This window comes from Lissotriton helveticus, chromosome 3_2, assembly GCF_964261635.1.
Source record: "Lissotriton helveticus chromosome 3_2, aLisHel1.1, whole genome shotgun sequence".
Classification (NCBI taxonomy): Eukaryota; Metazoa; Chordata; class Amphibia; order Caudata; family Salamandridae; genus Lissotriton; species Lissotriton helveticus.
In genome coordinates, this window is record NC_136062.1 from 115716280 (window position 1) to 115739754 (window position 23475).

The 23475-nt window shown below is 47.7% G+C and overlaps 1 protein-coding gene across 4 annotated transcripts in view; it reads right to left on the reverse strand.

Moving 5' to 3' along the window:
• The window catches only part of NEDD4 (NEDD4 E3 ubiquitin protein ligase), a 2078892-nt gene that overhangs the window by 423201 nt on the left and 1632216 nt on the right, over window positions 1-23475 (reverse strand). For all 4 annotated transcript variants that reach the window (XM_078684873.1, XM_078684874.1, XM_078684872.1 and 1 more), the window contains one exon: window positions 20310-20380. In XM_078684873.1, the coding sequence (XP_078540999.1) occupies window positions 20310-20380 (71 nt within the window). The remainder of the gene's footprint in view (window positions 1-20309; window positions 20381-23475) is intronic.

Here is a 23475-nt window from a genome sequence, read left to right on the forward strand (position 1 = left end):
TGTAATGGCCACGAGGAACGCCGCCTTCTAAGACAGGTGCTGCAGTGAAGCCTTATGAATAGGCTCGAAAGGTTCCTTCATTAGCCTGGACAGCACCACATTCACCACATTCACCACATACAGTTCCCATGAAGGCGAAGGAAGCCGAACAGGAGGGAACACCTTCTTCAACCCTTCCACAAAATCCTTAATCACAGGAATCTGGAAGAAGGATGTCTGTGAAGGGCACTTTCTGTAAGCAGTCAATGCAGCCAGGTGAACCTTAATGGAATGGAAATTAAGGCCAGCTAGATGCAGAAGGTATCGAAGGATAACATCCTCCTTGCAGGTCGTCGGATCATAGTTCTTAGACATGCACCAGATGCAGAATCTCTTCCACTTGTAAGCATAAGAGGTCCTAGTAGATGGCCTCTTAGCCTCCTTCAATATGTCCATGCAATCCTCAGGAAGATTGAAGTGCCATATTGCACTCAGGAGCCATGCCGCCAAACTCAACGATGAGAGGTTGGGGTGCACCATCTGCCCCCCGAACTTCGTGAGAAGGTCCGGCCGACACGGCAGCCGCCGAAGAGGTAGGATCGACCGGTGAAGCAGGTCCGTGAACCACCACTGCCTGGGCCATTCCGGCGCAATGAGGATCATCCACACCCGGGATCGGGCCAGCTTGATGAGCACCACCGGAATCAGGGGAATGGGTGGAAAAGCGTACAGAAAGCTGTTCGACCAGCCGATCCATAACGCGTTCCCCAGAGTCCCTGGCTGGTAATACCTCGAGGCGAAGTCGCGGCATTTGCTGTTTTCGGCAGTGGCGAATAGATCCACTTCTGGAGTGCCCCACATGGCGAAGATGTAATCGAGCACCTCGTCGTTTATGATCCACTCGTGGTTTTCGTGAAGCAACCTGCTGAGGGCGTCCGCCTGAACATTCTGCACACCTGGCAAATGAGTTGCTGTTATCGTCAGACCTCTGGCTAACAGCCAGTGTCAGATCGCCTGCGCTTCCTGTGACAGTGTGCGCTATTTCGAGTCCCCTGCTTGTTGAGGTAATAAATCGTGGTCGTATTGTTGGTCTGCACAAGCAAGGAGTTGGTCTGGAAGGACGGATGAAAGGCCTTCAGTGCCAAGTGAACAGCTCTGAGTTCCAAGAAATCGATGTGATACGTGGACTCTGTCAGAGACCACGTTCCCTGGATCTGTAGATGGTCTGAATGCGCTCCCCAGCCCAGGAGAGATGCACCCGTAACGATAGTCTGAGTCAGGATGTCCTTGTGGAAAGGAACCCCTCTGCGGAGATTCTCTGCTGAGCACCACCATCTCAGGGACTGTTGGGCGTGAAGAGACAACTGAATCCTGACGTCCCAACACCCTTTCCTCTGGTCCCACTGGTCCTCCAAACATTCCTGTAGAGGCCTCATGTGTAGGCGCGCGTGTGGAGTGAGGAAGATACAAGAGGCCATCGATCCCAGTAGAGAAGACACCATCCTCACTGTTGTAGATGGAGCAGCTATGAGAGCCTGAGCCTTCCGAAGGATGGATAAGCGTCTCTCCTCTGAAGGAGACACGCTTGCCGACAGCGTATTGATGGAGGCTCCCAAGTACTGCAGTCACTGCACAGGAATCGGGACAGACTTGGACAGGTTTATGTGCAACCCCAGACGGTTCAACAGGACGGCCGTCCTGTTGAAGTGCAATTGTGCTTCCTGGAAGGTGGAGGCATTGATCAACCAATCGTCCAGGTACGGGTAGCCAAACACCTTGTTCTTTCTCAGGTGCGCTGCTACCACAGCCATGCATTTCGAAAAAGTCCTGGGTGCAGACTTCAGTCCAAACGGTAGTACGGTGTACTGATAGAGATTGGTGCAGACGAGGAAGCGCAGGAACTTCCGATGTTTCCGTGCAATGGGCACATAGAAGTACGCATCTTGCAGATCTATCGCGCACAGCCAGTCTCCTCTCTGTAGCGGAGGATAAATCTGGTGCAAAGACAGCATGCAAAACTTTTCCCTGCGAATCCACTTGTTTGCTTGTCGCAAATCCAGAATGGGTCTGAACTCGTTCTTGTCCTTCTTCTGTACTAGGAAGAAGCGTGAGTAAAGACCCTTTCCCCTTTGAGACAGAGGGACGTCTTCTATCGCCCTTTTTCTTAACAGGGTATCGGCCTCCGCCTGGAGCTCGCGCAGTTGGAACTGTGAGCCGACCGGTGGAATTGCTGGAGGCGGGCTGGTGAAACGAAGACTGTATCCATTGCAAACAATATTCAGCACCCACTTGTCCAGAGTAATGTTTCTCCATTCTGTTGAATGCTTCCCCCCACCAGAGCAGGTAACGGATGAAGGGGAAGAAACACCTCAGAGCCTAGACCCAGCCGTGCCTTTGGTTGCAGAGGAAGACTGTTGACCACCTCGGCCCCTCTGGCGCTTTTGGAACGGTTTCCGCTGGAACTGCTGCTGCTGTTGTTGCTGTCCAGCCTGCCAACCTTGCCCTCTGCCTTGCGCCCCGTACCACCTCTGGAACAGGCGGAAGGTCTTTTTCTGTTCCTTAGGCTTTTCCAACCCGACAGCCATCAGGGTTTCCGCCTCCGCCTTCATGCGGGCCATCTCCTCGTCCGCATGTTTCCCAAAGGGGGTCTCGCCCGAAAATGGTAGGTTAGCAACTCTCTGCTGCGCCTCGGGCTTCAAGGATGTAAAACACTGCCAGGCGTGGCACCTCAGGTTGACCCCATGGCAGTACCCGTGGGCTGCCAAGAGGGAAGAATCCGCAGCCAAACTTATCACTTGGTTGGAAACCAGCAGACCTTCTGCGAGGATCTCTTGGAAATCTTTCACTTTTTTCCCGGGGAAGGTGTTCCGAAAACTGTTGTAGGGACTCCCACAAAGCCCGATCGTAACGTCCCAACATGGCTGAGGCACTCACGTCCTTCATCGATGTGGAGGCCGTCCCGCAAACCTTCCTGCCTGCCGAATCCATCCAGCGGCTCTTCTTGTCAGGAGGCACTGTAGATGCGTTCAGTGGCATGCTGTTTTCTTGCTGCTGTCGCAATTACTGAGTCGGGCGTGGGATCCACCTGAAGAAATGCTGGGTCCGAGTCAGGAGCATTATATTTCTTCTGTAGCCTTGAAGGTGCCGACCTCGTAGCCGCAGGAGTGAGGAACAGTTCCATGGCCGGTTCTACCAGCCCAGGCACCAAGGGCAGCAAAGGGCGAGACAACTGCTTCTTGTGCAGAGTTTTGAAAATGACGGAAGTCAATGGTGCGGGCACAGTGAGCGTGATGCCGAGCTAAGTCACCCCTCGCAGCAACACGTCCTGGAAGGAGACTATGTCGTCTACTGGAGACACCCTCGTCCGAGGGGAGTCCGACAGGGTACGTGAATAGTCCCTGGCACTGGAGGAATCCGTGTAGCGGGACCTCGACCGGTCCCTCCTGTGGCGCCGTATGGATCTCGTAGAAGAGCGACGGCGACTCCTGGATCTATCCCTCCGTCTGGAGCGAGATCTCGACCTCCGCGACCTCGGACGGCCCACGGGCCATAGCGGAGGGCGCTGTGGAGGCCTAAACGGGAGCCTAGGTTGTGGTGGCCCGTAGGCAGCGTCGGGAGATGTGGTAACGAGACAGACCTCGGTGGAGGTGGTGGTGTAGGAGGCGGAGGACGATGCGGAGGAACAGGCGGTGGAGGAGGCTTGGGGTTACGTGGAGGAGGGTACTTGGGTAACGGAGGTGGTGTAGGTGACCTCGGCTTGGAGGGCGAATAGACTTGTGAGTGCTCCGAGCCCGGAGCCTCTTCCCCTCTCTTTCTTTTCTTCGCCTGACCTGAAGGGGAATACCTAGAGGCCGTACCCCTGGCAGCGAGCGACGGCGCCGCCGCGACCGTGGACTTGTGGTGACCGAGGACATAGTCCTGGCTTTGGAACGCCTCCTGGAGGACGATGCTTTCCTCCTCGATGCTGAGCGCCTTTTCGACGTCGATGACCGCCGTCTCGACGTCAATGACCGCCGTCTCGACGCCGATGAACGCAGTCTCGACGTCGATGAAGATCTCCTTCTCGACGTCGATGATCTCCTTCTCGACGTCAAAGATCGCCTTCTCAACGCCGAACGTCGAGTCGACGTCGATGGTGAAAGACGGTGACGCCTCGACGTCGAACGCCTGCGCCTCCTTGAACCCTCTCGACGTCGATGATGACTCGACGACGAAGCAGTCCTCGAGGTCGACCTTGTCTGAGGTCTCGACGTCAATCCCCTCGACGTTGAACGTCGACGTCGCTTCGACTCAGAGCCCTGGGGTGATGGGGAGCAGAACGTGGTCATTCCTCTCGACGCCAATGTCGAGGCTATCGACGCCGATGGAGACCGGTGGCGTTTTCTGGCCTTCTCCTTACTGGGGAGCCCCCCAGAGGCAGCAGCACGGTCAGAGGAAGAAGCTCCTTCCTGCCTAGACCCACCTTGACCTTGCTGTCTTCTTTGCTCCAGTCCTTGGAGCCTGATCTTCTCTCGGTCCTTCAGGGTCCTATTGGAAAACTGCAGGCAGATTTCACAAGTCCCAGAAACATGAGAAGAAGGGAGACACAGGCTACACACCATTTGTGGATCAGATCTGGCCTTCTTCCTGGCACACTCCGGACATTTCTCAAATAAGGCAGGCATATTTGACAAAAGAGTGGCCAAAATCACCAGAAAAGTGAAGAAGAAGCAAAAATACGTCGAGTGAACACACTCTAAAGTGCCAAAAAGTTTACAAAACACCCAAAAAGGGAGAGCTCAATGCTCCAGGGTCCTGCTAGCTGGAGCCGGAAAAAAGAACTTAAAGTAAAAGGAAGGGTCTGTGCATGCTGGGATACCGAGGGTCTCTGGAGAGTTCCTTAAAGGCACGGTATCCCTTTTCCAGACACATAATGGCAGCCTATGGAGGCTTGTCTGTCCTTGCCTTCCTCTCTATCATTCCAAGGATTTGGTGAGGGGAGGGAAGTTTCTCTATGGGTGAAACTTGACAGATTGTGTTAAATGTGTTATTGGTGTTATATCCTTGGCATTTCTAGTTGAAGTACTGGACAGTGTAGCCTTTTAGGTACAGGCTGCATTATTGTCTTTAATTTTCTCTTAAATTTCTATGCAGGACTGAACTGAAGACAGCTTAAGAGATTATTTTTGATTGCTCCGGGGTCCACGCACATGGGCGGGACTATTCACTAGATTATGATTATACACAGCGATCCCCTACTACAGAACACAGACTTAGCTGCCATGCATAGTAAAAAAGGAGCTACTCTCCTACCACTATTTAGTCCACTTTGTAGATTAATTTTCTGTAGTTTAATACAAGTACAGAAGTTAAATACAAAGTTATTACAGTTTGCTGCAAACTTTGCAAAAGGCATGTGAGAGAAATATCAAAATGTTTATATCAATAAGACACAAGGCTTGATTTATTAGATGAGAATATCTAATGCACTAGAAATAGTTTATGAGCATCTCTTTAAATCCTACGTTGATCCATTTGCATCTTATTGCTGATGCAAGGTTCCTAACTTAGATGGTGCTTAAGCTAATAGTTTAGAACTTGTATTAATCAGAGTCATGTTCTCAAAGACCCATTTCAGGTCTTCATCCAGTTCTTTGCTTAGTCAACCTTGTGGAAAGTCATGGGTGGAATCAAACTATCAGTGGAAATGTACAAATACATGACGTAAGCACTCACACTACTAGATTTTGGCCCCATCGGAAAACAACACTGCCATGCTTCGGGCTCTAGGTTCACAAACCATGCGAAAATACTAGATTCTGGCAGTCATTTTCAGGCTATTGGTAGAAATAAGTACTACGCTCAAACTGCAGTGCTTAGAATTATCCTGCCGTGAACTGATACAGTTTTGCAACCCAGTCTGCAAGAAGGATCACTTACGCTATTGCCAGTCTTTACAGCATGGACCAGAGACTCGGGTAAGGTATGTCAATTATGTACCTTTTGTACAGTAATATTTTTTGCTTAAATATTTTTGAATTTTTTTTAAACATACAGTTAGAGCAGTGCTCATACTTCAAGAAGGAAAGAAAGAAAAGTGATTGCAAACAGCATAATGTGCAGAACTCAATAGCAAAACGAGAGACAGGTGAGTAGATTGCGGCAATCACATGAAGTCATGGGTGAATACCCCTAGACAGAGTGGATTAGTGCTAATGAGCCTCACCACCTGGTGGCCAGTAATCGATTGAGAGATATTGTGCAGTTCGAACCCAACTGGGGACATAGGATACAACAAAATGAGTATAACATAAGTCAAGGAAGGGAAAGGGAGTCGCTTGAGACCTGCTGCAGCGCCTCGTGCAGCCGGGGGAGCCAGAGCTGCTAGGGTCTAGTGCCAATGAGATTCTGGAACAGGAGAGCTAAGTCAGCCTGGGGGTCAATGTTACTCAACGCACAAGTTACTTCCTTGTGTAACAATATATCTGTAAGAGACATTAGTTAGTGATAGATTCCTTACCAGGCTTGATCCGGAAAGTTTTTCTACTTAGCAGTACCTCTGTGCGCCAGTAGGTTGCGTCCTGCGGCTCCGCTTCGGACACTGGCGCCGTAGGCACTGAGATAACGTCACGGAGAGTACTTAGGCGCCACCCCTGCGCACTGACATCAGTTCTGTACACAACTATTCCGCGCCGAAACGCGGAGCCATTCTTGAATGGCTCTGCGTTTCGGCGCGGAATAGTTGCGTACAGACTGACAATTGGTGAATAAAACTAGGGCCCTAAAAGGGGTACGACCTTAACCCCAGAAACCAGTTCGCAGAACAGGGAGGATGGGATGGGTTCTTAAAACCATCTTGTCTGGATGAACAGAAAGGAATGAGGTTTGGAAGAAAGAGCCTGGAGCTCACTCACTCTCCTGGCAGAGGTGATAGCCACCAGGAAGGCCGTCTTGAGAGTAAGAAGACGTAAGGGACAGTTATGAAGGGGCTCCGAGGGAGCTCACATTAGATAAGTCAAGAAAAGATTCAGGTTCCACTGAGGCATTATGAAGGGTACAGGTTGAAACGTATGCGTAATGCCCTTAAGAAAACAGTTAACAACCGGGGACTTAAAAAGAGAAGGCTGATCTGCAAGCCGTAGAAAGGCAAAGATAGCTGAAAGATAACCTTTGATAGTGCCCAGAGCAGAGCCCTGCTAGGCCAACGATAGAAGGAAGAGAAGGACCTCAGAAAGAGGGGCAGAAAGGGGATCCACAGCCTTTACTGTGCACATGCCACAAATTTGTTCCATCTGCAGGCGTAGACCGTCTTAGTGGAGGGATGCCTGGCTGCCAGAATGACATCACAGACTTCGTGAGGAAGATCGAAAGCTGTCAACTGTCGCCGGTCAATCTCCACGCATGGAGGTGGAGGCTGGACAGGTTCAGGCGGAGGACCGTCCCCTGCTGCTGCGACAGAAGGTCCTCCCGAAGAGGCAATCGGATCGGGGGATCGATCGCCATGCTGAGTAGCTTGGGATACCAGTATCTTCGTGCCCAATCCAGAGCCACAAGGATGACTTGGGCCAGGTCGCGCCTGATCTTCTTCAGCTCTCTGGGCAGTAGTGGTATAGGCGGAAAGTCGTACAACAGAATGCAGCTCCACTCGCGACGAAAAGTGGCACCGAGCGAGTGCCGCCTAGGAAATTCCAACGCGTTCTCTTCTGTAGCGAATAGATCTAACCAAGGCTCTCCCCACTGCATAAAGAGACCTTGCGCCACGTCCGAGTTCAGACTCCATTCGTGATCCATCAAGCCCCAGTGGCTGAGTTTGTCCGCGCTGGCGTTCAGTGAACCTGCCAGGTGTTGAACCACCAAGGTAATGCCTTGATGTTCCAGCCATGTCCAGAGGCGCAGAGCCTCCTGACATAGAGTCCAGGGCCCCACACCGCCCTGTTTGTTGCAGTACCACATAGCGGTGGTGTTTTCCGTGAACACCTGCACTACACTTTCCCGGACAGAGGGAAGGAATGCCTTCAGTGCAAGTCGGATCGCCCGAAGCTCCAAAAGGTTGACAGGGAACCGGGACACCGCCAAAGTCCTGGAGAGGCCTCTGATCTCTGCCTCACACATGTGGCCTCCCCATCCCAGGAGGGAGGCATCCGTCACCACTGTGTGTTCCGTTTGGGGAAGGGAGAGGGATCGGCCATGGACCCAATCACGATTCATGAGCCACCACTGCAACTGTCGTGCAGCGCCCTCGAGATCTGGACGTGATCTGACAGGTTGCCCTGGTGCTGTGCCCACTGGAACTTCAGGTCCCACTGCTGAGCCCGCATATGCCATCTGGCATGTGTCACTAGCAGGTTGCAGGAGGCCATCAGGCCCAGAAGCCGGAGGGTCATCCTGACTGTAACCCGGGATAGAGGCTGAAAGAGCAGAACCATAGCCTGAATATCCCGGACTCGCTGCTCGGGAGGATAAACCCGAAACAGTGTCGAATCCAGAACCGCTCCGATGAAGGGGAGCTTCTGAGAGGGACTCAGGATACGACTTCGGCACATTGATGGAGAACCCCAGCAAGTGCAGGAGGTCGGCCGTAGTCTGGAGGTGGGTGACGACTGCCTGGGGCGAGCCCGCCTTTAACAGCCAGTTGTCGAGGTAGGAGAAGACTGACACCCCTGACCTGCGCAGATGAGCTGCAACCACCGCCATCACCTTGGTGAACACCCGAGATGCGCTGGTAAGGCCGAAGGGGAGCACGGCAAACCGAAAATACTCCTGGCCTACAGTGAACCGCAGGTAACGCTGGTGGGCCGGCAGGACGGGTATGTGAAAATATGCGTCCTATAAGTCCAACGCTACCATCCAGTCTCCAGGATCGAGGGCAGCCAAGACCTGAGCCAAAGTCAACATCTTGAACTTCTCCTTCCGGAGGAAGCGGTTGACGTTCCTGAGGTCCAAGATGGGCGCAAGCCCCCTTTGTCCTTCTTGGGGACCGGAACGTAGTGGGAATAGCAAGCACGGTCTACCTCTGGCCCAGGAACGCGCTCGATGGCCCCCTATGCCAAGAGGGCCATGACTTCCTGCGCAAAGTGATCCCCCGACATGCGGTGGAACTGAGATGGCATGGCTCGGGGGGCAGACTCGAAGGGGAGGTAGTAACCCTCCAGACGAGTTCCAGCACCCACGTGTCGGAGGTGACAGAACACCAGTGGTGAAGGTGATGTTGAATCCTGGCACCTACCGGCGTGGTGTGCAACCTGAAGCTCAGACTAGGAAGGCTTCGAGGTGGACGCCGTGGGGCAGGAGGTGGACTGACCCTCACGTCGGCCCCCAGAGCCACCCCGGCGGCCTCCACGTGCGTGCTGAGCTTGGTTCTGTGCAGGCTTTTGGCTGAACTAACAGGCTGGGGCACCTCTGCCATGGCCACGAAAGTTAGACGTGGCCGAGCGCGTGGTGGAAAGGCTGAAGGACTTGGCCGTAGCTCAAGAGTCCTTAAAACGCTGCAGTGCAGTGTCGGCCTTATCACCAAACAGGCGAGTGCCGTCAAAAAGCATATCCATGAGCGAGCTCTGGACATCCATGGAGAACCCGGTGGACCTCAACCAGGCGTGGCAACGAAGCGCCACGGTCGTGGAGATTGCCCTACCGAGGGAGTCCGCGGTGTCCAAGCCACAATGAATGGCGAACCTAGCCGCGACCTTACCCTCAACCACAGCCTGAGACAGCACAGTCTGGCCCTCCTCCGGACACTGAGGCAACACCTCAGCAACGGTATCCCACACCGCGTGGGAATAGCAGCACAAAAGGCACGCGGTGTTCACCGACCACAGCCCTAAGCTGTCTGACGAGAACAACCGCTTATCAAACTGTTCCAACTTCTTACAGTCTTTATCCGGTGGATCCGTGGGAAAAGCACCCTGGGACTTCGATGCTTGAATGACTAAAGTTAAACTCTCCTGTGTGGGATGAGTAGTCAGAAAGCAGGGTCATCTAGCGCCAGACGATGATACCTTGCGAAGTTTTCATCCACAGGAGCCCCTGTGGCCGGCCGCAACCAAGTGCCCAACAAGACTTCAGTGAGGGCATCATTAAAGGACAGCAGTGGCTCCGACGAGGTGGACACCGACTGGAGCAGCTCAGTGAGGAGATTAGTCTTAAGGGTCACAGTGGGGAGATCGAGGTTAAGGACCTCCGCTGCCTGACGGAGCACCACCATATACAAGGCGCCTTCCTCCATAGTGGGCGGAGGAGAGGCAAACCCCGGATCATAGGAGACGTCAAGGCCGCCGGCCTCCTCCAAATTGTTCACCCAGTCCTGCTCGGAATCACAGTGACGAGCAAGAGGGTCCTCCGACCCCTCCCAATCGTCCTCTGCCACCAGCGCAGTTGGCACAGGTCTCGGCGGTGGTGCAGGGATCGGGGAGGGAAGAAACGGCGCCGTTCCCGGTGCTGGCAGGGTCCGAGCAGGCACTGTGTCCAAATTCGGATCCCAGGTGGGAACAAAACCATGTGGGAACCAGGGGAGAGGTAGAACCAGCGGTATCCACTGCTGAAGTTGGCGCCGGAGCCAGCAGCATGGGACCTCCTGGTGCCATGGCCAGAGCCAGAAGCGCAGGATCCTGCAGCGCCGGAGCAGCTGGCGGCCCCGGGGCTGAATGCACCGGAGGAGTCGACAGACCAACAGGATCCTGACACGGGACCACGGGGCTCGAAGGTGCACCGGCGGAAGCCCGAGGCCTAAACAGGTGTTCCATGGCAGCAAGAAACTCTTGCACCTGTGCCGGAGTCGCTGATTGACCCGGATAAGGCAGGTAGGCCCCGGGACTCCCAGGCTCCGAAGGAGGCGTACCCACTCGTCTGCATCTGAGGACCGACGGGAGGACATCGGAGAGCGAACACGCTTCTTTGACTTCTTTTTGTGTCGTCTCTTACCCGAATCCGAGGGTGAAGACTTGGATCCCGAGGAGCGGTGATGACAGCTCCACGAGCGGTCACAGGCATGACCCCTGGACCTTGAGCGGCGCGAGGACGAGTGCCAAACTTCAAGCAACTTCCGGCGCCATTCCCTCAAGGCCTTTGGGGCCATAGCCCTAAAGTCCAGACAGGACCGGGAGTCATGGTCACGCTCCAGGCAGTGGAGAGAGACATCGTGAGGGTCCGCCACCGAAATATTGCAACGGCAGGCCCCGCAGGACTTAAAACCAGGCATCCTTACTTGCACCAGAGAAAACCAACACGAGACAAGTCTCAAAAACAGTCAAAAAATGACTGAGGTACGTGCTCTAACCGAATCGGCGCTTACTGGCATGGAAAAAGACAGGACTGACGTCAGCGCGCATGGGTGGCGCCTAAGTAGTCTTCGTGACGTCATCTCGGTACATACGACGCCAGCATCGGACGCGGAGCCGCACGACGCCACCTACTGACGTGCAGGGGTACTGCTAGCAAAACTTTCCGGATCCAGTCTGACGCCTGGGGATATTCTAAGGTAATGAATCTATCACTAACGTGTCTCTTTCAGATATTTTCTTTTTTGGTATTTTTGGTGTTCGGCAATGAGATCGTTGAAGACTGTTGTGTAGAATAGATCTATGGTGTTGCACAGAGGCAACTGAGGACATAAAATGGATTTATGACTGATGTAACTTGTGATGGAGTATGTTGTGTCAATTCCCAATTCGTGTGCTTGTGTGTGGAAAGTTGATTGATCATCTGGGTCTTCGGCTAAGGTAGTCAATAGATTTATGTTTTCCAAGTCCTGGATTGATAGGGGACTGGTAATTGGTGCTCTCCCTTCTTTTCCGGATGGGTGGTTTGTTGTGAAAGAATGTCATCAGGTTTAATTTCCGTGTGAACTTGTATAAGTCTATTATTGTCTTAGTGAGATCCCAAAATGCAGTGGGACAGAATGATAAGCCTCTGTTCAAAATCTCTGCCTGTGCGATAGTGTTTAAGTGGCCCAAGACTTATACAAGTTCACACTGAAATTAAAGCTGATGGCATTCTTTCACAACAAACAACCCATCCAAAAATACACAAATGTAAATCCAGCCTACCAGGAAGACCTATCATCGCAGGCAATAACTTTGCCTGCTCGAAACTAGGAGAATACATCGATTTTCAGCTACGACCTCTGATGAAAGACCTTCCGTCCTACATCCAGGATACAAAAGATATCCTGCACAGCTAACAATCTGTCTTGCAAAAACCTCTTAGGCGGTTACTAAACTCATGCACACAGCACTTTTTAATCTAAACAGGCTATTTAAAAAGACATGCATTTTCACTATTCGCTGCTCATGTCGTATTTGATGCGCTGTACAGTGATGCAGGACCGCTAGGCACAGGCAAAGAAAATGGCTCCAGCCAAATGTGTCAAACATAAAACACAGTACTGTCTTGCTCTCGCCCCTGAAAGATACAACTGCTATTCCTATGACACACATAATACCTACAATTTGCTATGCACATTTTTTATGCCTTGCAACAAGTGTATAATTATTTCTTAAATGTCCACAATGTATATGTTTCTAAATGGACGCCAATTATGGTGAGAGTTTGATAAAGAGATTACGTGTTAGATTACTAAGCCCTCATGTTTTGAAGGGTCAAATGTGAATTATGAAATCAGAATAATTTGCTGCTGTATTTCTCATAATGTTATATTTGTTTTGCCCTTGTTTTGTTTTTCTCTTTCTCTGTTTTTCATCGTATTTTCCATTTCTTTTTCCTTTCTCCCACCTTTTTGGCTTTCGATGATTTCTCCAAGGACTTTTCCTACTCTTTCCTTCACCTTTCCCCTTTCCCTGGTCTTGCTCCCTCAATCACCATAACCTTTCTATGCTGTAGCTTCATTGCCTTGCACACCTTCTCACCATTTTGTGTCATATGTCTACATGATGTTCGTACTGACTTGAGAAAGCCCACGGCCGTCGGGCCACACGGGTGAAACAGGTGACGGCTGTCCTTTCTTTCATGTGTGAAAAGTTATTTGGAATAAACACACCAGGTTTGAAAATGACCGTTGAATTCTGGAAATTATTCTGTTACGAAAAATTTATTAAGAAGGCACAGTCCTCTATCAACACTTAAACATATAAATAAAACAGGCCTAAACGATCTAACCCTGGATCTCGCTCTTGTAAAATAGAGCGCACACTACATCCCACACATATTATGCATTATTTTAGTGGTTGTGGTATTTTTCTATGGTTTTGCCTGTACCTCCAAATGCCCTGAATATGTAGGGGTCTGCATAGCATGTAAGCGCTACTACACTTGCTTTATAAACTTCTGTTGGTGACAGTCTTCAATCTCCTTCTTGCATTTAGTGCAAACCCTACAAGAATACCTAATGCACAACCATTTAGGACATCAAAGTACCTCCCTGCACATAAGTGATCATTAATGGAAGGAGGGGGCCACGTTTTTCTTTTTGCTGTATATAACATTAATGTTGCATGAAGGTGAAACATTTGGAACATATGCTATATATTTTCAACTTGACCCTGGTTCATGGTAATTTCTCCTTGTTCAGTATTAGTAGGACATTGTTGGGGTTACTCTACAATGGTGCAATACTTCTCTCTTTCTTCAGCTTTGTAATACTAAAAATGTCCTAATATGGCGCGCCCATGGAAAGGACTATTTGGAAGGCTGGGCTCCAAGGTCCTTTGTCAGCATGTGTATGAGAAGGATGACAACAGATAGGAACGTACTGAAATAACCCTTCTTGTTTTGTTTCTTTCTGTTTATATGTTTGTCTGTCCTGTTTTTATTGGAATAAACTCAGTTCCTCTTTAATTTTGAAGGAATCTTGTCTTAGGTTTTACAATTTTTTAACACTCGTAACCGCAGGTCAGGGTGGGCCTTAGCTTGCCCAGAACGCCGAGGTTCTTCACTACACTTCTTGGTCCTGACGAATGCCTGAGTAACTGCTCACACATAGGCAGAAACATTTTGACCGCAATCCTAGGATGAATCAGAACTTTTAATTTAGTCATCATCCTACACTTTGTTTTTATCCATGTCCAATTGGCGAAACCAATAAAAATAATTCTTTTTGACACAATTCAGACGTTTTTAAATTCACTTAAATCACCTTTCACTATCACAAAACCAGCTCCGCAGTAAACTGCCGTTGCAGCACACTAGGGTGGCATTCGGTCACTCCTGGTGGTGCCCGATGATGAAGCATGTCACCAACTAGGTTGGTGAGTGAGGGCTTTTTGAAAAACCTAAATTGGTTTTCCTCACAGGGAACATACAACTGTGTTTATTAATTACATGCTTGCTCTTTGAATTCTTTGATATAACACTCCTTTGTTGATTGTTTGTTTCCTTTGTCAGTTTCTGCAACCGCGCGTTAGTTGGAGTTAAAATGCGGGTCAGTTTCAGCGTTCAATGCGGATTGAAGGAAGAACGCATGCTGTTTCTTTTTCCTGTCAGGTATGAGTATGGTCTTTGAATGAGGCTTTGTATCTTATAAACTAGCATTTAGCTGATTTTAAACTTTATTTGACTTGCCTTACGTATCTTTGTAGGCTTAGCAGGGCTCTACAATCAGTGATCCACCATGAAAGTGCAAGAGTTAGTATTGTAAGCTGCCAGCTAGGCTATTTTTTAATGTGTTGTAGTTTGGCTTCCTCTTTACAAGTTTTTCTAATTTTTTATGGTGAGGTGTATGCAGGTTTTGGGTTATATATTCCCACCATGTGTTTATTGGACACAGTGCTCGTCAAACCTCATTGTAGGACGGACCTCCACATTATATTGTGATTCTCGGCAGGTTAGTATTTGACATTCTTGTACATTTGGGGGCGATAATAGACTAGCCATGCTTGTTTTTGGTTGGTATTTGCACACACCAGCTCATGGTACATTTTTGACCTTGCAGGTACGGTCATCCTTTGTTGGAGCGACAGGCCAGAATTTGTTTCAATGTATCATCTGTACGCTACATTGTGTATATCTGTAGGTCAGTTTATTTGTACGTCTAATATGGATGGGCTGGGAAATATTTGCTACTATGGTTTGAGAATGCTTTATGTTCACTATCTGATGGATATATTTGACCATCTGTATGTACAGATATTCATTATGGAAACTGCGGTTGGATATTTTTTACCAAACACAATTTGTGGGATGCGGCATTAGATCGTGAAGGAATGGATGACTGAGTCTAATTACGATGTCTAGTTACAGACATTCAGGTCAGTCCGGAATACTTGCTCACTGGGCCCTAATTGGTGGTCAAATTGTTACCGTAGTCCAACGTGTGGGGAAATCTGGAGACCCAAGTAGGTGTTCGATAGATACAAAATTAACTCTTTCACTACAAGAATTCTAAAGTGGTGCTTATTTACGTTTTGGACTAGTAGGACAATTTCGGTTTCTGTGTCAAAGTTCATGTTTCCTTACAAAGGGATATAGGTAGACCCCTGACTGGATAGGATTGTTTTGTTTACAAATACTGGTTTGATCTTGTGTCTACTCTCACATACCTACATTGTTAGGTTATATCTCCATACACAATATTTGTCTTCGCACCTACTACCGGTACGCTGTGCTTTGGGATGCCGGGTTTCTTTATCTATGCCTTATAGGTAAGATTTAGTGCCAAACATGATCATCTAGCAGACCATTAGTCACGTTACTTTGATTGCTAATTGCTCTCCCCCCCAAAAAATAAATCGACTTTTTGCTTTAATAATTCTTCACCTCTCTTCATGGTCTCCTGCATGCTAGCATGGAATTGGTGATTGGTTGTTTAAGGTGGTTCTATCACACAACAATAGCACTTACTCACTCTTTTTACACTTTTGTTTTGTGGTGCTGGTTTTGATTGCTTTGTTGGCTAATTTTGGGTAGTGTCTAATCTGTGGACATTTCCAAATGTTGTTTTTATTTGTATATATATTGTGAATATGTTGGCTTTTAATTGTGTTCAATTGTTCGCCGCCTTGAGAAAGTCAGTTGGACAAAACACATGTTAATGTCAGTGTGTGTTTTTGTATTTGAATGCCTGAGAAGAAAAGATTAAGAGAATAAAGAGAAAGGAATACCTCAATGGACTTTCATTACTGTATTGGTCACTGCCTATTTTACAATATGGACTAATATCTATGGTCTTCTTGGTGTTCTGACTGAGGTGGATGTCCCATGACCCTAACTTCTCTTCAGTAACCTGGGTTGAGTGGTGGCGAAAAGGGATGTAGCCAGAATACTGGGGAGCGCTGGAAGTCCCGACACTGCAAGAGCGGAGGACTAGGATGGGCATGTATATGGACGCAGAGAAGGTGATCTACAAGGGCAGGGGGTGTACCCGTATATTTTACAAAATCTGGGAACATTGGATAAAATACTACAACCTAGGCCCCGTGGAAGGAGATGCCAGGCCTCCAGAGCCTGGCATCTCAAAATGATGTACAAGATGTTTCTATATTTGCGTTTGCTGTGTGTCTGATCTTGCACCTTATTTGCTGTTGGACATCCTGTAATATGTGTACTAATGGTACAGTTGTTTTCTCTGACCTCTCTTAGATGTTAGTTGCCATTACGGGTGTGGTATGGCACCTGACTGTGTTCACAATATAAACCAAATAAATATATATATTTTAAAAAGAAAGTTCCTGGCAATATCCGTGCTTGATAACAGACAACCCACCGGTCTGAGTTGATTCCACTCAGGTGAGGAAGGAAGCCTTGCAGTCTCCCCCTGACAGATGTTGTGAGATTTGAGGGGTGAGGCAATGGGCAAGTCAATGCTTGGAGGTAGAGGCTTCCTTGCCAGGGGTCCCTTTGTTGCAATTGCTGCCCTGGGAAGTGCCAAGCATGTACCCCCAAACCCACTTTTAGTGTGCCTAAAGCTACTTGTAATAGAACTGGGTCTGGTCAGGGGAGGTGGCCTTGATTCCTCCTCTGTATAAAGGTGATGGGGCAGGCTTGATCATGCCCTTTAACGTGGGGAGGAAATGGACGGAGCATTCTATCCTGGAGACTGTCTCCAACAGAAATTCTTTCTTCTTGGTGTGGTGTGCATATCTATTTCATGGCATGTGGCTGCTCGCTGTGTAACCCAATGATATGCTGAGGTATTGTCTGATAGTGAAATGGGGAAGCCCTCACCATCCCATGGTCCAAGGTTGGATCCCTGGGGGGGATTTCTGTCTAAGTTTTCCCCATGGGTCCTCTGTGGATTGTGGGTAAAAGGTGGCGTTGTAGCCCTCTACTGGAAAGGAGGAACTGGGGCTGCCAGTGTCAGAGTAGGACTGTGGTGAGGCATGTGTGGAAGCTAGAGGAGGGGGGGTGCTTGTTATAATACCATATGTCCATGGGAGCCTTCAGAAGCATCACCCTGATGGACAGACCTTCAGAACTAAACTAATGGCTTGCAACCCCAACAGATTGATATGGAGCAGGACTTCATTTCCAGGTGAGCTTCATCTGCCCCAGATGACCTTCCCAACCCAGCAGAGAACATATCTGTCAACTCTGCGTGGTGAAGGGAATGTGGCCTACCACAGTATAATTGCCAGCAGGACAGACCGCGAGTCGTCTCCTCCAGGATATAGAGGACAGTCAAATTTCCATGATGCGAATCACACTGAAGAGCCCACATATACTACATGGAGTAGCTTACAAGGAGTATGCAAGAGGCTAAGATGCCAGAAACTTCAGATCTCTTCTCAATGTGAACCAGGACTAAGGCTGAAACATTGGAATCATAGATTGAATGTCTTTGACTCATTTTGACATAGAGATGGCCCGGTATTGTACTGTGTGAAAGTCTACTCTAATAAATGAAAGCCCCTGCAAATGAGTTGAGCGCGCCTTTGGCTCATTGAAAGGAAACCTCAATGATGTTGGGACGATTGCAGTTGTCTGGAGGTGGTCTTCAACTGACTATAGTGACCCCACCATCAACATTCAGTAATCGAGGTAGAGGAAAGACTGGCATCCTGATTTCCAATGGTGGGAGCGGCCAACTTCATCAATTTGTAAACACCAAGGGGCCCTGGTGAGGCTGAAAAGGAGTACAGCAAACTAAAAATGCTCCTGGCCTAACTTAAACCACAGATAATATCTGTGAGATTGCTGCACAGGTTTAAAAAATACACATCATGCATGTCTATGCACACCATCCAGTCATCTGGGTTCAGGGCAGACCAGACTTGGGCCAGGGTGAGCATTCTGAATTTGTTCTTCTGCAGGATGGCATTTATGGGTCGAAGATCCAGATAGTCCTAAGACCCTAATCCTTCTTCGGGACCAGGAAAAAGCAAGCATAATAATCCTCTCTTCTTTCCAAGCCTTGTACCTTCTAGATATGGAGAGTAACCCTTGCACCGCTTGCAGTATAATGGACTGGTGCTCACCTGAAAAATGTTTCTGAAATGGGGAGAATATTTGGCAGGGCAAAAAGTAAAGGTCATTGTCATAGTTGCACATATGTAAGACCCATCTGACAGACATAATGGATCACCATCTTGGGAGAAATGATGGATCCTTCCCCCACTAAATGAGCATACACCACTAAGGGCAAACTAAAGTGGTTTGGTGGCTGTTGCAATAGGAGAAGACCAATGGGAGGACTGGTGCCTTTGCTGGCCCCTGCTCTGTTTTCAAGACCTTCTTCCAAGGCCTCGAAGGGCATGTGTTAATGAAGTACAATACTGGTGCCCACTGCCTTCCCCAAGTAATAAGCATTATCTAGACCAATGTAGGTAACCTATTTGGCTACCTTATCCTTCATAAACTGTCTGAGACAAAGAGGCCCCAAGGTCTTCCAGGACCACAAGCTACAGCAATATATATTCACATTCACTTTAATGGGAGCCATCTACCTATCTAGCTGAACTATAATCCAAGTATCCATATTGAATAGAATAATGTATATCTTTCTTAAATAGTGGCACGAAATGCGTTATGTTAAATGCATTCGTTTGGGGGCCATTTTAAAGTTAATATCAGCCTAATGTATAATCAGGCCTGAATAGCATAAATTTCTTTTTATTAACTGTTTTTTCAGTGTCATGATTTTCTTTCTTCTGCAGATACCTGATCAATGTGCTTGTTAAGATAGAATAGGCTTATTGTTCAGTTTGTTAAACTGAGGGGGACAGAAAATTTAAATTAAAAGTTGGCTTCAGGTATGAAGACAGACCGTGGGAAAAATCATCCTGGACCAGCCACAGGATTGATGTTACATCCAAGGTCATCCAGATGATTGCTCCTTTCTTGGAAGCTGGGAACGCTAGGGAGTCTATCTGCTCCTCGAGATCACTGTCTTTTGATAGGTTTCTTAGGCGGGAAGAGATAAAGGGAAGCCTTAGAGAATCTTCTTACTTGCTTTAATTGAGTGCCCTTTAGAACAGCAGACCAAACCAGATCTTGATTTTGCTGAGAGGAGACATATCTTGCCTCGTCTGATTTTGCCTGCCAGTGTTAAGCTTCACGATTAAATATTCAGACTGCTTCCTTTGAGCCTTAAATCTGGTTCAGTCTAGTTCATCTGATGCGAACAACTTTCTAACAGAATTTTGTCTTACCACTGTTGATACTGTGTTTAGAATAGGGAAGCTCCTTTATGTAACCTGACTGGGTGATATTTTGTTTGCTGTATGCAATATTATTTTGCATTTTCTTTCTTATAATATATAAATTCAGACTGCATGTTAATTTCAATATGTATGCTCTTAATTCTGCAGATTGGTGTAATATTTAATCTGTAATATGAACTAAATTGCTATAGAACATTGGAATGTTGGGAGCTCCATTGAAGATAATGGAATGCTCAGGGCTTCTAAAGCCCAGAGCTCCAAACATTCCAATGTTTGCCATTCACAGCTGTTGCTGTGAACAAAGGCCCCAGTGAGCCCAATGTAAATCCCCTCAGGCTCACTGAGGCATTTGTTTTATTTGTTAGAACATTCTGCCCTCAAGAGGTGGAATGTTCTCATAGCCTTATAGGCCTCAGTAACTGGGCTATACTGGCCTTGGCTATTACTGACCCTTGTTAAAGGCCCTCATCTTCGGCAAAGGCCCTGTAATGCTGGAATGGGCCTTTTAATGGCCATATAGCCTGCTACGGCAAACAATAAGGCTATAATAAACAGCTTAAAGTTTGTACACCGCTCTGTCGTTCTTGTGCAGCCCCACTAGTTTCCCTAAAATCAAAATGTACAGCTAATGATAGCACTTTTATTATACGTCAAGTTAACAATTAAAGGCCCATATGATCACTAAGAGATTGATATTTCAGAAACCCAGCTCTGTCATCATGAAATAAATTATTCTTACTCCCAGGCTCTACAAGCCAGACTAATTCATCCCCAGAAAATCAACGAGATTAAAAACATACATACCACAGATTCCATATCATTAAGCGTTATTGGCTTCTGAAGCATCATCTTGTAAAATGGGCGAATAAAAAATCCTGTAAAGAAAGATTTATTCAGTCGACTCTAAAAATCAAAGCACACAACATTTTCTCAACCCTTCCAATCACTGATGAAACTAAAAAAGCAATAGGCTAATATTAAGGCAGTAGTAACTTTACAAAGGGGTATATACAAAACAATCTTTCTTAAACATTGGCACATTTTAAAAGTGTCCTGTTAAGTTTCGACTGGTTCGATTAGCCCATATTATTGTTCCTTTGACTCTACACTGAACTGGATGCAAAGGAGTGCAAATATTTACAAAGTTCAAAATAATTATACCTCAATTTTTAAAACACATTTTGAAAATATCAGGGATATTTAAATAAAAAGATCTTGCAAGTCTAAAGTAATTTGCATATTGTTAAAAATACCTCCAGGCCTCTTTAGCTATACTTGTGATCCACTATGATGACTGGTGATTAAAAAAGGCGTGCTTTACAGCAACAAGTGCTACAGTCAAAAGTGTTGTATTTTTCTTACTGAATACAAAAGGCAAACAGTCAAATACCCTGGGATGCCCTTTTTAGGTCTAGCCAGTAAAGACAGCTTTAGATGCTTATCAGTCTACTGTAATTTTATAATAAACCATATTCTTAGCAATACTACATACATACAGGGGCTTTTGGTCAACCCCCTCCAGCCGCTGCTCTTTTGGAGAGTCATTCACACTTCGGGTCAGTTACCACCATATCATACATGGAGTGGGAAATGAAACCGAGTCTGCCCCCTTCAGCCATTGACTTGTAGGCAATTCCTTTCACATTCTGTATGAGAACACAGAACAACCATCCGGTGTTTGGCTAATCAGGTAGTGTGCGTGATGCCATTTTGCTTGCTTACATGTGCACCTGAATTGGTAGGGGAGAGAAAAAGAATTTCCACTAGAAGTAAGATCTCTGCTAGCAAGTTGACACTGCTGAGTGCAACGTGTCAGAACCTACGCTGAGGGCATATTGCTGTACTGCACTGGCCGCATCGCGACAAAAGAAAACATGACACTGTGGGTCTATAACCATGCCCATTAAGCTTGCGGTTTTGGGGCATTTTAGAACCAGCCATCATCATTCCCCAGCCCGCTGCTTAACTCAAGAGTGAGTTTCACCACTTAAACCAGTGTTATGTATTTCAAGCTTTTGCTTGCCGTTTCAACACTTGCAACTGCTTTGATTGCATACATTTACTAATAAATATATGTGCATGTTTTTGTTTAAATAAAAACTAAATGCATGGTATGTTAGATATTAATTTCACATGTGCTTTATTATAATAGTGTAACATTAGTTAAAATAGAGATTTGAATTATGTATTCTAGGTTTGAAATAGATTTGCAACAGAAATACTAATATATGCTGATGGTAGCTTTACACAGCAATTAAACAGACTCTTGCCTTATGCCTCATGAGATTTGATGTTTAAAGACAGGGTCTGAAAATGTATGTAAACTGACATCGACGTTATAACAGGATGACAAACTTGCAAGTTTCTTATTTGAGCTCTTTCGAGCACAGAATGAAAAAGAAAAACACTGGTAGGCCTTATCGGTCATACAGCCACAGTAAGTAGATTCTAAAACAAGCCTTGGCAAGGCCAATAGGTCTCATCTATACATAAGCTATTGGCATTGGCAATGTGGTTTTGCCATGTTGTACACCAGTGTGGCTGCTGTTCAGCATGGCTAGAAGTTGGTGGCATGGAGTGTTCTAGAGTGGAGTGGTGGTGGGGTAGTAGTATGGTACACTGGATAGGTTGAAGTAGTGTCGTAGAGTGCAGTAGTGGGTGTAGAGTTGAGTAGTGTTTAGTGGCACAGAGTGTCATAGAGTGCAGTGCCAGAGTGCAGTGGCGTAGAGTTGAGTGGCGTGGGGTGGGTGGATTGAGGTGTAGTGGCTTGAGGCAGTGGATTGAAGTACATTGAGGTGGATTGCATTGGGCTAGAGTCGGTTATGAGTGGAGGGGGGTGGATTAGAGTGGGTACACTGGATGTGGTGGATTGGAGTGGGGTGGATTGAAATGGGGTGAGGTGGACTGGACTTGGGTGGATTAGATTGGTTTGGGGGGTGGATTGGATTGGGGTGGTGTGAATTAGATTGGGTTAGGGTGGATTGGAATGAATTGAGGTGGGGTGAAGTGTGGTGGATCAGGGTGAATTAGCGATGAGTGGATTGGACTGGAGTGAGGTGGACTGGAGTGGATTGAATTAGAGTGGTGGATCAGACTGGAGTGAGGTGAATTGGAGTGAGGTGAATTAGAGTGCGGTGAGCTTCATGGATTGTACTGAGGGGGGTAGAGTGGTGTGGACTGAACTTGAGTAGATTGGATTGGGGTGGGGTAGAGTAGAGTGGATAGCAGTAGAGTGGGTGGACAGGTCTGCAGTAGAGTGGGGTGGATTGAGTTGGGCGGGGTGGACTCGAGTGGGATCCAGTCCAAGCAAACCCCAATTTGCTAGAGTGAGGTGGATTGGATTGAATGGGTTGCATTGGATTTAGTGGGGAGGATTGATTGGGGTGGGGTGAACTGGATTGGGTGGGGTATATTGGAGAAGGGCAGATTGAATTTGGGTGGATTGAGGTGAATTGGATTGGGGTGAGGTGGATTGGATTGGGGTGAGGTGGATTAGATTGGGGCGAGGTGGATTAGATTGGAGTGGGGCCGAGTGGGGTGGAATGGAGTGGAGCAGATTATTTTGGATTGGAGTGGGTCATATTCGAGTGGGGCACATTGTTTTGGATTGGATTGGGCAGCTGGTTTAGGAATGGTGTGGGCACATTGTTTTGTATTGAAGAAGGGCTGATTGGAGTAGGGCAGATTGTTTTGGATTGGAGTGTGGCAGATTGCTTTGGATTGGAGTGGGGCAGATTGTTTTGGATTGGAGTGGGGCAGATTGTTTTGGATTGGAGTGGGGCAGCTTGTTTTGGATTGAGTGGGGTGGATTGGATAGAAGTGGGGTGGATTGAGGAGGGAGTTGGGTGGATGGGGTGAGGTGGATGGAAGTTGAGTGGGGTGGATTGGGGTGAGGTGGATTGGAGTGGAGTGGGGTAGATTAGATTGGGGCGGATTGGATTGGGGCGGATTGGAGTGTGACAGATTCTGG